General features: G+C 38.3%; 1 protein-coding gene across 1 annotated transcript in view; it reads right to left on the bottom strand.

The window, feature by feature from the left end:
• The window catches only part of LOC124173484 (serine/threonine-protein kinase/endoribonuclease IRE1), a 113,934-nt gene extending 99,551 nt beyond the window's left edge, over nt 1–14,383 (bottom strand). The window contains exons 1-7 of the mRNA XM_046552944.1: nt 14,037–14,383; nt 13,836–13,956; nt 13,718–13,760; nt 11,435–11,577; nt 9,591–9,719; nt 5,870–5,977; nt 437–704 (exon numbers count right to left, since the gene is read on the bottom strand). Of these exons, the coding sequence (XP_046408900.1) occupies nt 437–704; nt 5,870–5,977; nt 9,591–9,719; nt 11,435–11,577; nt 13,718–13,760; nt 13,836–13,956; nt 14,037–14,123 (899 nt within the window). The 5' untranslated portion in view covers nt 14,124–14,383. The remainder of the gene's footprint in view (nt 1–436; nt 705–5,869; nt 5,978–9,590; nt 9,720–11,434; nt 11,578–13,717; nt 13,761–13,835; nt 13,957–14,036) is intronic.
• Nucleotides 14,384–14,733: the final 350 nt, after the last annotated feature.

Below are 14,733 nucleotides of genomic sequence, written 5' to 3'. Positions count from 1 at the left end.
ACTTCCAAGGCCCTTGATCACAGCTGTTGTCACCAGACAGGCTATGGGAAAGTAACGTGCTGAGAAACAGTTCATCTGAATGGATTTAATCAAACCTTTGAATCCCTGAAGCATCTTCATCTGAGGCTTGGAGCCTTTACTTTGACTCCCTCATTTTAGCCATCAGCCTCACTGCTTCTCAGTTATTTTCTATCTTGAAAAGTCATCAATTCTATTCAGACAGTTTTTTTTAGAAAATTATGCTTTCAATTTGAGGTGTTGTTTTCTTTTGCTTCAGTCCCTTTCCCTCAACCACAAAGACACTTGCAACCGAGTACATATGAGAGAGTCAATTAAGACATTGAGTAACGGCTCGACTTATCACTGCTAGTATAGAGTTAAAGAGTAAAATCAATAAATTCTCTGGATTTGAGATTCTGGCCTGATTTCAACCTACTAGAATTTGAATTCGGTCGTCAGCAGTCCTTGCTCCGTGGGTGGCCATTTGTGCAGGAGAATTTGATCCAGAGTGCTGTCAGACACAGACGTGACAGGGACAGACACCACCATTCCCTTGCCGCTCCCTGAAGTCATGCCAACTTGCTCCGAGGGAACATAAATGCCAATAATAGGTGATCTGAAGTCCACTTCCCAAAGTCGAACTCCAGTCACCTGATCAAATGTAACCATCCTTCCAGAAGAGCTTGCAGCAAAGTGGAGGAAACCTGAGACGAAATTAAAGTCAAATAAAAACCACTCATTCAAATTGAAAAATCTTGAGTGAGTCAAGGTTGCCATTAACAAGAATCATGAGGTCGTAAACTCACACCCTTTGTGATTGACCTATTCAAAGACGACCAAGCTAACAACTGAAAAATCTTTCAGCCAAATAATAAAAGCTCAAGACTGCAAAGACATTCAAAATAGATAGGATCACAAAATCATACACAACTAGGAAACTTACCTGTACTCACAGAGGTTACAATTGGATTTCAATTCCTTTAAAAAACAAACATTAGGGCTGTTCTATACCCCCATAAAAAGTAGCTTTTGTAGGCCATCCTGATGTGGCCATTTGTGAATTTACAAATATCTTCATAATATGTACTCATTTTTCAAATATCGCTAGAAAATAAATACATAAAGGAGGAGACTTCAAAAACTGCCTCATTTGAATCTTGGTAAACTTTCATTCTCTAAGTTTTTTTCGGTTAGATAGCAAAAGTTCGGTCTCAGATGTCGTTTATGAATTGGTAGAGGCTAAGATTATGAGTGAATAAAAACTGCGAATTCCTTTATTAAAATCTGTCAATTTCGGTTTAAAATTTAGTTATAACATTGAGATTTTATCATAAAAAATAGTTTCGTCATAAAAAAATCCACTAGTGTCACAAATGTTTATTTATTCCAAAAACAATAATTTAACCAATAAAAATGCTTATTAGCATATTACATATATTTTTAATGGTAAAAACCTTGATAAAGAAGGGACAAAGCAAATGCCTAATGAATAAGTACAGCATTTGTTAGATACACATACCATAACTCTCTTTGCTATGTATTTCAATCTCACAACGCTAGAGAACTTAAATGTATCGCAATGATTATTATGTAGCGTAGTGTATGTACATACAGTAAAACTTTGATTTCACTCAGTTGGAGGGACCGAGATATGGGCACTGTGTAAAATCAAAGTGTGTAAAATCAAGAGTTGGTATTGAGGTGAAGTATAGTTTTCAGGATAACTCTTGCTCATTATTATGTTTAGAACGCTTAGTCATGCACTTTTGTATAGTTCTGATTTGAGCCAGAACCGGATCCAGAAAAAGTCTCATATGTGAGGCTTTACGGTAAAAGAGCATGAAATCCTTTTCAATCGCATCAGATATATGTTTCCTGGATTCAATTACTCATTTGGAGGCAAGAAAATGAAGCCTAATAATCTTATTTACTCACAAGCAACACCACTGATGACGTGTTACCTTAAGAGAAACAACGTTTCTTTCCGGAACAATGTTTCCAATGGTTGAATAACATGGTAGAATTGCTAGCATTTCTGGCACTAAGATTACTTCTGTTACAGAGGAGAAATATCGGAATGGTTTTACTAAATGCTCGCAGAGAAGCTAATTTTCGAAAATATTCTCATTAATAGCAGTTTTCAGGAAATCCGTTTAACCACCTTCAGACAAACAAAGATTGAAGATTGAAGAAATGAGATATCTGAGGATAGTCACCCAAATTAACCCCATTAACAGGGAGCAAAATTTCGATAATACATCACAAAGGCTTTACACACTGTGGGCCTGGGTTCAAGTCCTGGCAGTTGCAGAAACTTATCAGAGATGGCCCTATCCCTACTTGAGAGTAATGTGGAGGGCACTTCCAGTGCACCACTCTGTCCAGCAGATGGGACGTTAAGCCCTCGTCCCTTTAAGGTCTATCATTATAACCTTGCTAATGCCAACATAGGGTTCCTATCCCCCCAGCCCTTACTTCATGGCGCTAATGACCCTAGCTGTCAGTTACCTCCTTCCAAATAGCATACCATAGATAATACGGAGCACACAGGACCCGGGATATTCGGAAATTTAGATTTTTCCGGTGTTTCGATCACTTTTTTTTAAGTGAGCTATTTAAATAACCGCGCAACTACCGTCATGCCGCCAGTGATGAATAAAAAAATTATTAATAGTCCGGAACAATCTTCCTTTTTTATAATTTTCACGCAATAAAAAAGCATTTTCCCGTGAAATTTTAGCATTAGTAGATAGAATCTACCGGGTATAGCTTCTCTGTCGGCATTGTTCCGCGAATTCAGCGCCGGGACCTTCGACTCACAAGCCGTACGTGACTTATCTTAACGTAATATTTTGCCTCCCCTTATCTGATAACAACACCGGACATTTTTTGTATTTCGATTTAATGGTAATAAGCCATTCCTGAGTTTAAAGGGACTGCCTTATCACTCACGTCTTGAGTTTGATTTCAATGATTGCATGACGATTGACGACGCGAGTTATTCTCCGAGGGCATTAACTTCCGTTCCGTTAAAAATAAACGCTTGCCACCCAGCGGAGTTAAGCTAATAGCTATTCAAGTTCCAACCATGTTTCATTTAAACCCACTAACAATGAGATACAAGTTGAATCAGCTCTAATAAGCGCGCCGCGCAATCAACTTTCCCTCGCCTCCATTCGTCCCGCAATTGTGGGGTTAGCCCGCGGAATGAGACAATGCTTGCTGCTTTTACCATCGTGATGAATCACCATCGACATACGTCCATACTAGAAGTACGACTATCTTTTTTGGATCACCTTGGAAGCCAAAATTTTGGCACGAGAGGATTTTTAACGGCTTATTTCGCCGTTATAGCTCGCTGGGGCGAAGGAAAACATAGCGTTCGCAAAATTCTAGAAAACCTTTTGCTTGGGGTAGATATTCCGTTGTTCTTAATTCCGGATTAACGACCGTCTACTGTAATTACAATAAATATGTTATAAACGGCGTCGATCAATAAGTCGAATAATAAACAAAAGGTGATAATGTTAATATCTCCGGTGATCATCTGTCGCATACACGGCGACAGCCGTATATTTTAGGTTTCGATATCCTTCAAGGGAAAATTTTAACTAAGAGCGATATTCGCGTTCGTAAAGGAGCCTGAAATATTACTGAGAGGGCGTAAGGGGAAGCAATAATTAGATTCGCGATGTTTTTAGTTTCACGCTTAACAGCGCGACGTCATTTCAACCGTTCTTGTATTCATTTTTGCAACTCATGTAGACGAATAAATAACCTAACTTCATATTGCTCCAGTCGGGATTTTCAAAACAAGTCCAAAGATAACTGCGTAAAATCAAAATTAGCGGCCTCTTTGGGGCGGGGGTTATGCTGCGCAAAATCGAAAAACTGCGTAAAATCAAGAAAAGATGTAAAATCGAAGTTTCATCATTGGAATTCCCTATGCTTTCCGGCCGGACTTGAGTGTAGCTGCGTAAAAACGAGACTTGATGTAAAATCGAAGAGCGTAAAATCGAAGTTTTACTGTATGTCCATCTAAATGCCATTGTTTATTTGTGGAACTTTATAATTAAGTTCTTTTTGTAACCGCCAAGACCAGTACTGAGTTTCACAATTTCACAATAGCATTTCCTTCACTGTAGATGTTTGGTAAGAATCTGTGATATGGCCAGATACCATTTCACCATTGCCTTTCAACCAAGTCTCATCCACCACCACACAGCTCATCTTTGCCCACCATCCCTAACACCCGAGTCATTCTCTTCCACTGCAGTAGACCCTCGTTATTACGAAGTTCACGGAACCGAAAAACCGGAGGTTCGTAATAACAAACTTCGTATGAACGTTTCTTTTAAGAATTGTCGAAAAAAACGTATGTGATAAACGTGATTAAAATTCGCGGAAATATATATAAACAGGAAAATTCGTTTCAGTTTCGGCATGCGGCATGACGTAATCGAGGGTTGATATCCTCCCAAGTACAGTTACTCCGATTTACGAACTAGATGCGTTCCAAGACCTTGTCCCTAAGTTGATAAACCTACGGTCTGGACGCCGAGAGTTGTCCGATGACAGGCAGAATACTCTAGGTTGGGGCAGCGTTGTCAGGTAAGAAAGTGAAACGCCTATAAAGGGCTCCGTGAAGAAAGGAAACGGAAAGGACGACGAGCGTGAAGGACCCAGTGGAAGAATCACTTGTTTTGGGGATTTGAAGAAAGGGCATGTTATTGTGAATTAGGCTTATTTCGCTGCTCTTTATGCATTCGACAATGTTGTATGACTAGCCAATGGTGTGAGGTGCGTTTGGGGGACAGCGATTGGCTGCAAACCGTACTGGCGCAGGGTTATCCGCACCTCCTATTGTGCCGTCATCGGACAACTCTCGATGGCCGGACTGTATGCAAGGCATCGAGGAGTACGGTTATCCTGCAGAATGCAACACATCATAACAATTGTGTGCTAACTCACGATTGTGACGAACTGATCAAGCGGGCGTGCAATGTAGCCGCAGCCGAAAAAAATCACTCTCCACGGCAAGGAACAACGGGTGAAACGCTGAACAGCTCCTAACTTCACTCAGGATTCAATGATACTTTGTTCAGATTATGCCCAGAGTACGATTTCCTCTACGCCGCACCGCGCAGCAACAGCCAAATCAAAAGGCACCAAATTCGGAATTTGAATTTTTTGAATGTTGGCATCTTTGAAAGTTCGTAAATCGAATATGCGTAGGAAGAGAACTAACTGTACATTAAATTTACGAGCTGTAATAAGTCTGTCACCATGATTCCCCAGGAATGAAGCTTATTGTATGACGTTGTGCGTAGGGTGAAGAAAGAACCATAAATGACTCTCTTGGTCACAGTATACGTGGAGAACTTAAACGTGGCATGATTATAAAAACTTAGCGTAGTGAATATACATCTAAATGCCATAGCTTGTGTGTGGAACTTCGTAATAACGTTGATTTTGTAACCGCCGGGACCGGGACTGAGGTTCGTAATTTCGTAAAAACGAAAATTTCGTAATAACGTTTCTTTCCCTATAGCTTGGATTGGCCTTCTCGTAGGGACCAACGATTTTCTTCGTTAAAACGAGAAATTTGTAATAAAGTTGTTCGTATTAACAAGAGTCTACTGTACAACCCTATTCCAACTCCTTCCCCTCCCGTAGACATGAGTGTATTAATGCACTTGCCATGACAAACAAGTTGTATTTCCTGTGAGACAGACACGTGAGTGTTGAAACTGGCCAAGATTACTCCAAATTAAAAGTTAGTAGGAATTAACAGTTTCAATCCATTTCTATAGCCCTGCATTCAAGGTTCCACAAAGATAACTCACAAACCACTGAAGACATTACTCACCATAATTTTTTAAGGCCTCCTCATTCATTGGATCAGCAGAATAATCAACAAAAGTCACATTCCACTTCCTCTGCTTGTGCTTGGCATTGAACATCATGATGCTGTACTCTGAAATCAGCAGAGACACAGAAAATATGTTTAGACCCCTCCATCAGGGTTTCCAGCAGCTGAGCAACTGAAAAGTCACTGATTGCCACATCTCCAGGTTGCCCAGATAACAATTTGATTTTTCCAGAGGAAATATTGATTTTTTTCTCCTTTATTTATGGGAATTTTAAATATTTTATAGGATGAATTGAGTAAAGAATAATTATAAAACTAGAATAGTTGCAGTAAAATAAAAAATAAAGAAAAAGGTATGTTTTTAGGACTACGCTACTGTATAGAAAATATATTTAGCAGAATATGACCACAATGATAGGAACAGAACAAAAAACAGAAAAAAACACTGAATATGACCAATAAGAACACAATATATTTGCATAGGAAACATTGCATGCACCAACTTTCCCTGATAATAGGAATATGAAATGCAACATCCACAAAGAAAGTTAACAAAGAAGGGACTCTGCTGAAAATGGCAAACCTAAGGTTGATTTGGATAAGTTTTCACCCCAGAGTTTGCTATGGGCATGTGAACTTCACAAATTCAGGAAAGGGGGCCAGTCCCTTTCCCAAGAGCACCCCAATGGGAAGGATTTTTCTTTGGTGTTGTCCGAAGGCTTCAACGCAGTTTCGGAACCCAAGACCCTTGAATCAACAGCCAAGTGTTCTCCCAACGAGGCGCTCACTGTCCAACAAATTTCTTTACTTCGGGCACTCAATGGGCTCGACATGCATCCACAATTAAAACAGCTGAAGAAAGCATGTTCACGTTTTTTTGATATACCTTCGATACAACTTTCAAAATTGTTTATTTCCTTTATATAACTAATAACTTCAGGCTTTACTTTGTGAAACATCTCCACATTGGAAATAAAGAAATAAAAACTTTGTAAGGTTCACTGTTACTTAATTGTGGGCACGACCCGGGTTTCGTAACTTGTTTACATGGTCAGGTGACTGATCTTGCATGCATCTTATATTTATACACAAAGTATGTACACAAATATGACAGTGAGGACATCTATCGGAAAGGAAAAGGACTGGTTGAGAGGGCGGGGGTGAGGGTTAAGCACGGAATAGAATGGGGGTAAGGGGGAAAGGGGCAGCCTTGATTTGGGACGAGGGTTTTTCCTGTGAAGGTAGGTATCTGACCAGCGAGGGTAGGGCGGGGTTAAGGTGGGTGAGGAGACGAGAGATAAACAAGGTAGCAGTGTTGGGGAAGAAAGAGAGGATTAAGACATTGTACATTGAGTTTTCTAAATCACAATATTTAGTCTATGGTAGGCCGTTGAGTCTGGCTCAGAAGGAAACAGGATGAGACTCAATGCCCTGGAAACGTTGGAGATTATACAACATTTAAAGAACAACACTCCCCTTGCCAACGAACAAGTGCTCCCCTCCCATTCCCCTCTCTTTTCCATCCCCATCAGTGAACTCCTACAGTGACAACCTTTAAATTTCAAGTGCCTATCCACCTGTGTGCTGTTAAAATTTCCAAGAACAAATACTACGCAGTGCTTCTACCAAAATTCCCCCAGTGACCCATGTCCTTCGGAAAAATCATTAACCCATACCAGCACCATCCACAGCCAGACTCAATGCACCGCTCAAACACCGCTACCTTTCTCAGCTCTCGTCTCCTCACCCACTTTAACCCCGCCCTCCTCTCGCTGATCAGATACCTACCCTCACAGGAAAAACCCTCGTCCCAAATCAAGGCTGCCCCTTTCCCTCTTCCCCCCATTCTATTCCGTGCTTAACCCTCACCCCCGCCCTCTCAACCAGTCCTTTTCTTTTCCGATAGATGTCCTCACTGTCATATTTGTGTACATACTTTGTGTATAAATATAAGATGCATGCAAGATCAGTCACCTGACCATGTAACCAAGTTACGAAACCCGGGTCGTGCCCACAATTAAGTAACAGTGAACCTTACAAAGTTTTTATTTCTTTATTTCCTAGATCATTTGTCCATAGAAAGGTAGTTATAATGATTTCACTATGGATTAAGCAGCAACATAAAGATATTTAATGCGCTTCATGAAAAATAGTACAAATTTGAAATGCGCATTATCAATACATATATCACAGAGAAGAAATTTTTGAAATGTGTGTTATCTATACATTTCTCACAGTGAAGAGATTTTTAAAACGCGTGCTATCTAGTAGGTGCGTGTTATTTGCCAGAAAATACGGTAATTTAGGAACACCAAGACTTAATCACTCTAAAATAAAATCGAACATCCACAAAACACAAGTAGAAAATATTTACACTATGTATGAGGGCTGTTTTTTTTTCAACCTCTGATGGGTCATGCATAGAAGATGAAGAGACTATACCTGTAGCAATCAATAACTTTCAACAAATTTTGCCTTTGTCCTGAAGGTCATCGCCCATTTGAAAACAGTTCCCTTCAAGCCACATGTTCATTTCAGCGTGAAGATCGAAGTCACACACCACTACATCGACATTGCACGGCAGGTGATCGAAAGCGTCACTTAGAAATTTCTCAAGGAGCAGTTGGGCTGCATCAGCACTGAGATGATAGGCTTCGTCACCCATCAGAAAACTTCCAGAAGACAGCATGTCTTTTCCTTTGGTTTGAATCGGCATAATATTTCACACAGAGAAGCTGAATCAACATTGCCGCCGGCTGCATGAAATCCAAGAGTGATTTGATCCAAAACATGATAGCACAAACTGTTCAACTCCTGAAAGAATTGCTAGAGTTTTCTTGGTTTCAATGTTGATTTTTGGTACATCCATTGTTGCGATTTTAGCTTTTTTCACGAGTGCGGTATTTAATGCATCTCATCTCTAGCCACAGTGCATTGAAAAAAATTCTCTTTTAATCGACATAAAGATCAAGACATGGAAACGCTGAAGCCATTCAGCAAGTTTTCTGGCTGACGCTCCACAGTGCACACTTAGCAGGAGAACCAATTGATGCAGTGTAGCTATGTAATAACTATGATTGCCACTAACCTTGAACTAACAACTTACAGCCTGAAATGATTTGAGGGAGAGGTGCAAAGGATGTGCAATTTCCCTATCCACGTAGAACCCACCTGTTGCTTGTATTGTGTTTTTACAGAGAGATCTGAGGCAGAAAAAAAACAGCCCGAGTATTAATGAAACTGATGAAAGCAGGGAAAATTACAGATATGATAGTTGCATTGCATGTATGATTTTCAATTTTTTACTCTTCTTAAGACCATTTTATTACTTGCTCAATCTGGCGTGTGTAAGAAGGTGCAGTTAAAACTAAATTGTGTAAAGCGGTGAATTGCGAGAACAAAGGCAAGAATGAGTGGACATGAGATGGCGAAATGGCTCCTGTTCTAATTTCGTTATTGCATTTGCACGATTCCACGCCATTTTAGAAATTAATGCAGTTCTAACCTGCACAATTCCTTGCCTGGAGTAAAACAGCCTTTATGATGAAAAAGCAATTTACAAAGAGCTGTACACAATGCTATGACTGTTATTTGAGTTATTTGGGAATAATTATTCATATCACTATCACCACACATAGTAATGCAAAAACATACTTCCTTCGTTGTCTTCACTGAAGCAATGGAATAAAAGTTTGAAGTAACAGCAGTCATTTCTAACCTGTGCGACCAATAAACAGCGAATCTTCATTGCTGGGCAGGCACATCTTGTCCTCTGATCCAAAACCCATGCTATTCAGCTTTATACCGGACACCGGATCAATGGAAAACCAGGTATCAACTTTCTTCCCTTTAAGAACAACACACATTAACTTAGGAAAGAGAGTCATAAAGTACACCCCCAATACAAAGTAAGACCAGTGCAAAGTGTCCTTGCATATAAGAGCACAAGTTTTCCCACAAAATTCCTATCACACCCACACACAAAATTCCAGCTCATTAAGTTCTAATTCACAATAGGGCAGTTACCAATGATCTAAAGCTTTGTTTATAGTGGGTTCAGTAAAAATTGAGACTTTTAGCAGATTGAGAGCCGCTCCTGCTACATGCAGAGTTAAAAAGCAATTCAATAAATGAATACAATCAGGAAAACATCCTGAAAGTCCCTGTGATAGGGGATTGAATATTGGGATCCCTCTCCACGTTTCACTCATAAAGGTTCTCTCAAAGACCTGCAAAATAGTCCCTAAATTAAAGAAGCTCTGTATCCTAAGGAAATGTTGCTCCTGAGAAGGGTGCTGGGGTGGGGGCTTGGCATGGAAGGGTCAACACTCAACCAACAGTTTCATTGGATTCATCCATTCTTGCTTGGCTGCACTCAGAAAAAATGCACTCAGCTAATAGAAGTGTGTTAAATGATACAAAGTATTTCATCATCTCAACTTTAATGACAAGCATACATTAGATTTTAAATCTGACGGACAGTACTTCTCAGAGTAAATGACACCTAAGACTTTCAAGTAGACAAATAACAAACCATGAAGGATTCTTACTTCAAGTCTACATAAAAATTAAGATATTTTCCTCATGTGACTTGACTAATTACAAACATATTCTCCAATCATTACATAAAACATTTACCTGTTATCATTAGATATTATCCAAAATACAAAATACTTTTAGGCAAAAACATCCTATTCTGGCCAATATTATCCCAAAATACTTGGTTCCCAGCTCATACTCTTAAGAAACTCATTAAATATTGCTGCTATTATAATGCTGAACCAGGGCTAAAACAAAGATTGACTCTGCAACAAGGTTATGCAGCATTACTCAAGTTTGGAGACTTTAAAATTAATCACAGGATGTTTCAATGCAATGTTGGACTTAGGGACAGGCAGTCATTCCATGGTACGATTTCTGAAAAACTTGAAAAGTAAAGTGATGGAAATTTTTGAATGTGTTTCTACAATTTAAATTTTAATTTCATCAGCTCAACCAACGATGCTTATAAGTAAGTAATGAATATCAAAAAGCTGCACAAACATACCAGACCACAATTGATCATCTATCAGAGTTATTGCATACTTCCAAGGACCTTGCTTTAATGCATGCATACCTAGTAGGATTAAAAAAACCATTGTCCCAGGACTGAGTGCGGCATTCACAAAAGCTATGATTTAACGTTTGGAGGGTTTATTCATCATGGTTATGACACAAACGAAGTATTCACAAGAAAATGGCAAGCTGAAGAAATAGAATAAAATATGATTGGGAACATTCCCGAGCATTGTTTTGAGTGAAAGGGACTTGGAAAAAAATTATTAATGAATATCTAAAAGCCACTTGACTTGACAGGCAGACCAATGACAACGTTATCTGTCGTATGGCTTGCACTCGGCCATTTATAAAATTCCAAAGTAACTGCATCAAACCAATCCAAGATTGCCGTGATGGTGGTGCATCATAACTTACATGCCGTGCTTAAAAAAAGTTCAAATTTTCAAAAGTTGTTGAGTGCTTTTCACTTCGGACATTAGAGGAATCAAATGAAACAAGATGCACCTGTATATAGCATTCCATCGCTTCCTCGACATGGAGAATTCGCCACGAGTTGGGGTAAGGTGAAAGGAAATTTCTCCAACTCATCAATATCACCACTCAGGACGTAAAGGGATCCATCCTTGGGATCGGGAAGAAACTGCGGTCTGAAAATTGACCAATAAAATATCAGGTATTAGTTGAACTATGATAGAGTAGATGAGTCATTCCATGTCAGTTCATCCAGGCATGACACCCACCGGCTCGGATTTTGATGAAACTTGGCAATTTTCATCCTTCCATGTAGGAATGAAACAGTGTAAAATATTTCTTGGCTTTCTCTAATAGTTTTTTTCACAACCATTTGAATTTTGGGTGAAACAGCAGTTTTTCAATGGATGCGGTCTCCAGAGGCACTTGTACCTCCAGAGGGAAGTAATTTGTCTCAGCCATAGTTTACATTCGATTCTTATGAAAATTTGCAGGTTTACTATAGAAGTCATGAGGATTCCAAAAACTAATTGAAAAATATCGTAAGGAATATTGTAAATTCTCTAAACTCATATGTTTCATAAGATTTTAGAAAATTTTGCGTCCAAAACATGGTTCTATAAAACATCAAATTTCGACCTGAGGCAATATCTGAATCAAGCTTAATTATTTTTTCTAATATTCCGTAAGGTATGACCCACCACCTGTAAAAATAAAATTCTTGGCTTTTGGCTTGCTTTGTTGTTAAAAAAAATTTTATGCAAAAAAATCCCTTTTCACGACTCTGGTAGTCAGTGTTGGGTCCTCCTTCAAGTGTGATGAAATGCTTGTGTCAACTGTTTTCTATATCTAAGCAAATATTTATAACATTAATCTAGTACATAATAAATTCAAAAATTAAAACATTTTTTATGTGCAGGTTGTTTTTCTCCCGATAAGAAAAATATATTTTTGAAATAGAATATTTTAAGGAATTCACAGCACTTACCCATCATTGCTGGGGATGCTGGACACAAATATTAACCACAAAATTTATTGAAAAAAAAAACTTGATGTTCACAATGTCAAAGTGGGAGGGCAACTGGGGAAGAAAAAGGGCAAACAATACCTACCTCCGGAGAGAAAAACTGCCTTGTATAAATGGTTAAAGTGGCAGGGCTTACTCAGGTCATTTTCACTTTCTGTTCAGGTCTAAAAGATGTGGTTACATTGTTACCATATTTCAATTTAATCTGATATTTTTCTCAGCTCCACTATGAAGTTAAAAAGTATAATTTCTTCAAAGACAATTCTGCTACAAGTTGATTTCTAGTCCTCATTTGAGTAAAGGCTAGTCAAGGTTAGACAATGTATCTTGTGACATTATTTTTTTATAAGTTGTGCAACATTAATGAAGTAAAACACATTCGTGAAGTTTTTTGCCAATACAAAATGGAGGAAGTTAACTTGTATTGACATGTATCCTGTATTTTGATGTTTTATAAAGCAACACTCAAGTTATCCCCAGCAATAATGGGTAAGTGCTGGGAATTCCTTAAAATATTCTATTTCAAAGATATATTTTTCTTGTCGGGAGAAAAACAACCTGCACATAAATTTTTTTTAAATTTTTGAATTTATTATGTACTAGATTAATGTTATAAATATTTGCTTAGATATAGAAAACAGTTAACACAAGTATTTCATCACACTTGAAGGAGGACCCAACACTGACTACCAGAGTCGTGAAAAGGGATTTTTTTGCATAAAATTTTTTTTAACAACAAAGCAAGCCAAAAGCCAAGAATTTTATTTTTACAGGTGGTGGGTCATACCTTACGGAATATTAGAAAAAATAATTAAGCTTGATTCAGATATTGCCTCAGGTCGAAATTTGATGTTTTATAGAACCATGTTTTTGACGCAAAATTTTCTAAAATCTTATGAAACATATGAGTTTAGAGAATTTACAATATTCCTTACGATATTTTTCAATTAGTTTATGGAATCCTCATGACTTCTATAGTAAACCTGCAAATTTTCATAAGAATCGAATGTAAACTATGGCTGAGACAAATTACTTCCCTCTGGAGGTACAAGTGCCTCTGGAGACCGCATCCATTGAAAAACTGCTGTTTCACCCAAACTTCAAATGGTTGTGAAAAAAAACTATTAGAGATAGCCAAGAAATATTTTGCACTGTTTCATTCCTACATGGAATGATGAAAATTGCCAAGTTTCATCAAAATCCGAGCCGGTGGGTGTCATACCTGGATGAACTGACATGGAATGACCCAGATGCAAAATGAATCTTAATCATAGCTCAGAAAAACTTACATGACTTCATTTTCATAATCAATTGGAGCTTTAACAGCAGGTTCTGAAACGAAAATTAAAGATGATAAGTATCTTCTATACTCAAACAAACAATAAAATTAGTATTGCCAACTGTTACCGTCGTGAATGCTCCATCGTATGTGCCCAGTTCTCTGATTAATACCGTAAAGAGAACCATCAAGGGCCGAGATAAGCAACAGATGATCGTCCTGACTTCTTATCAAATCAGTCACCGATGCCTGACAAGTGAAACATAAGTATTAATACCGATAGTAGATAAGAATATAATTAGACAATGAGCCTAATGACACCCGCTTACCTTAACTCTGCTGGTGCCATCAGTCACAACCCCGAAAACGTACACTTGTAATGCTATTATAAAAAATAACACACTCTTACGATCCATTTCTTACGTTAATTCTGCAACATCTGTTTTAAAAAATATACGGAGTTGACAAAAAGGAAATGCTTCCATTAAGAAAACTCGTGGAGGTACTTGCATATCCGGCGAATCTTTTAACAACTCTTTGCTCACAGTCGAATAAAACCTTAAACGACCAAAGTATACAAAAACTCCAATATTTTCCATCATCACGTGAAATATATATCCACTAACGCCCCTTCCTTGCGACGTCGACGCATTTAAAATACGTCCAACATTACCAACTAAACATCACGCGATACGATCGTCATTTGTAAAAACAGAGTTCCCGAGTTTGGCGAGTGGTGACGGCGTCACGGCACAGCAGATAGCATACCTGCGCTTTATTCAAATAAGGTGATAAGGTTGTGCGCACATAAAATATCTCAGCGAGAAAAACTTTGGAGAAAATTTTTAAAATGTTTTTTATTAAGTATTTAGTTCATGTGATTGACGTTCTTTCGACCCTTCTCCATTATTAATTCATTTCCCAGGAAAAAATCAATCTTATTTTACGAGGAGAGTTTCAGTGAAAATTCCAATTTTTTATACATGAAATCCAGCATATGGAATAAAATGATATGAATAATTTACG

The sequence above is a fragment of the Ischnura elegans genome, chromosome 1, assembly GCF_921293095.1.
Source record: "Ischnura elegans chromosome 1, ioIscEleg1.1, whole genome shotgun sequence".
In the NCBI taxonomy this organism is placed as follows: Eukaryota; Metazoa; Arthropoda; class Insecta; order Odonata; family Coenagrionidae; genus Ischnura; species Ischnura elegans.
Note: the sequence above shows the minus strand (reverse complement) of the source record. Positions and strands in the feature narration are given on the sequence as shown.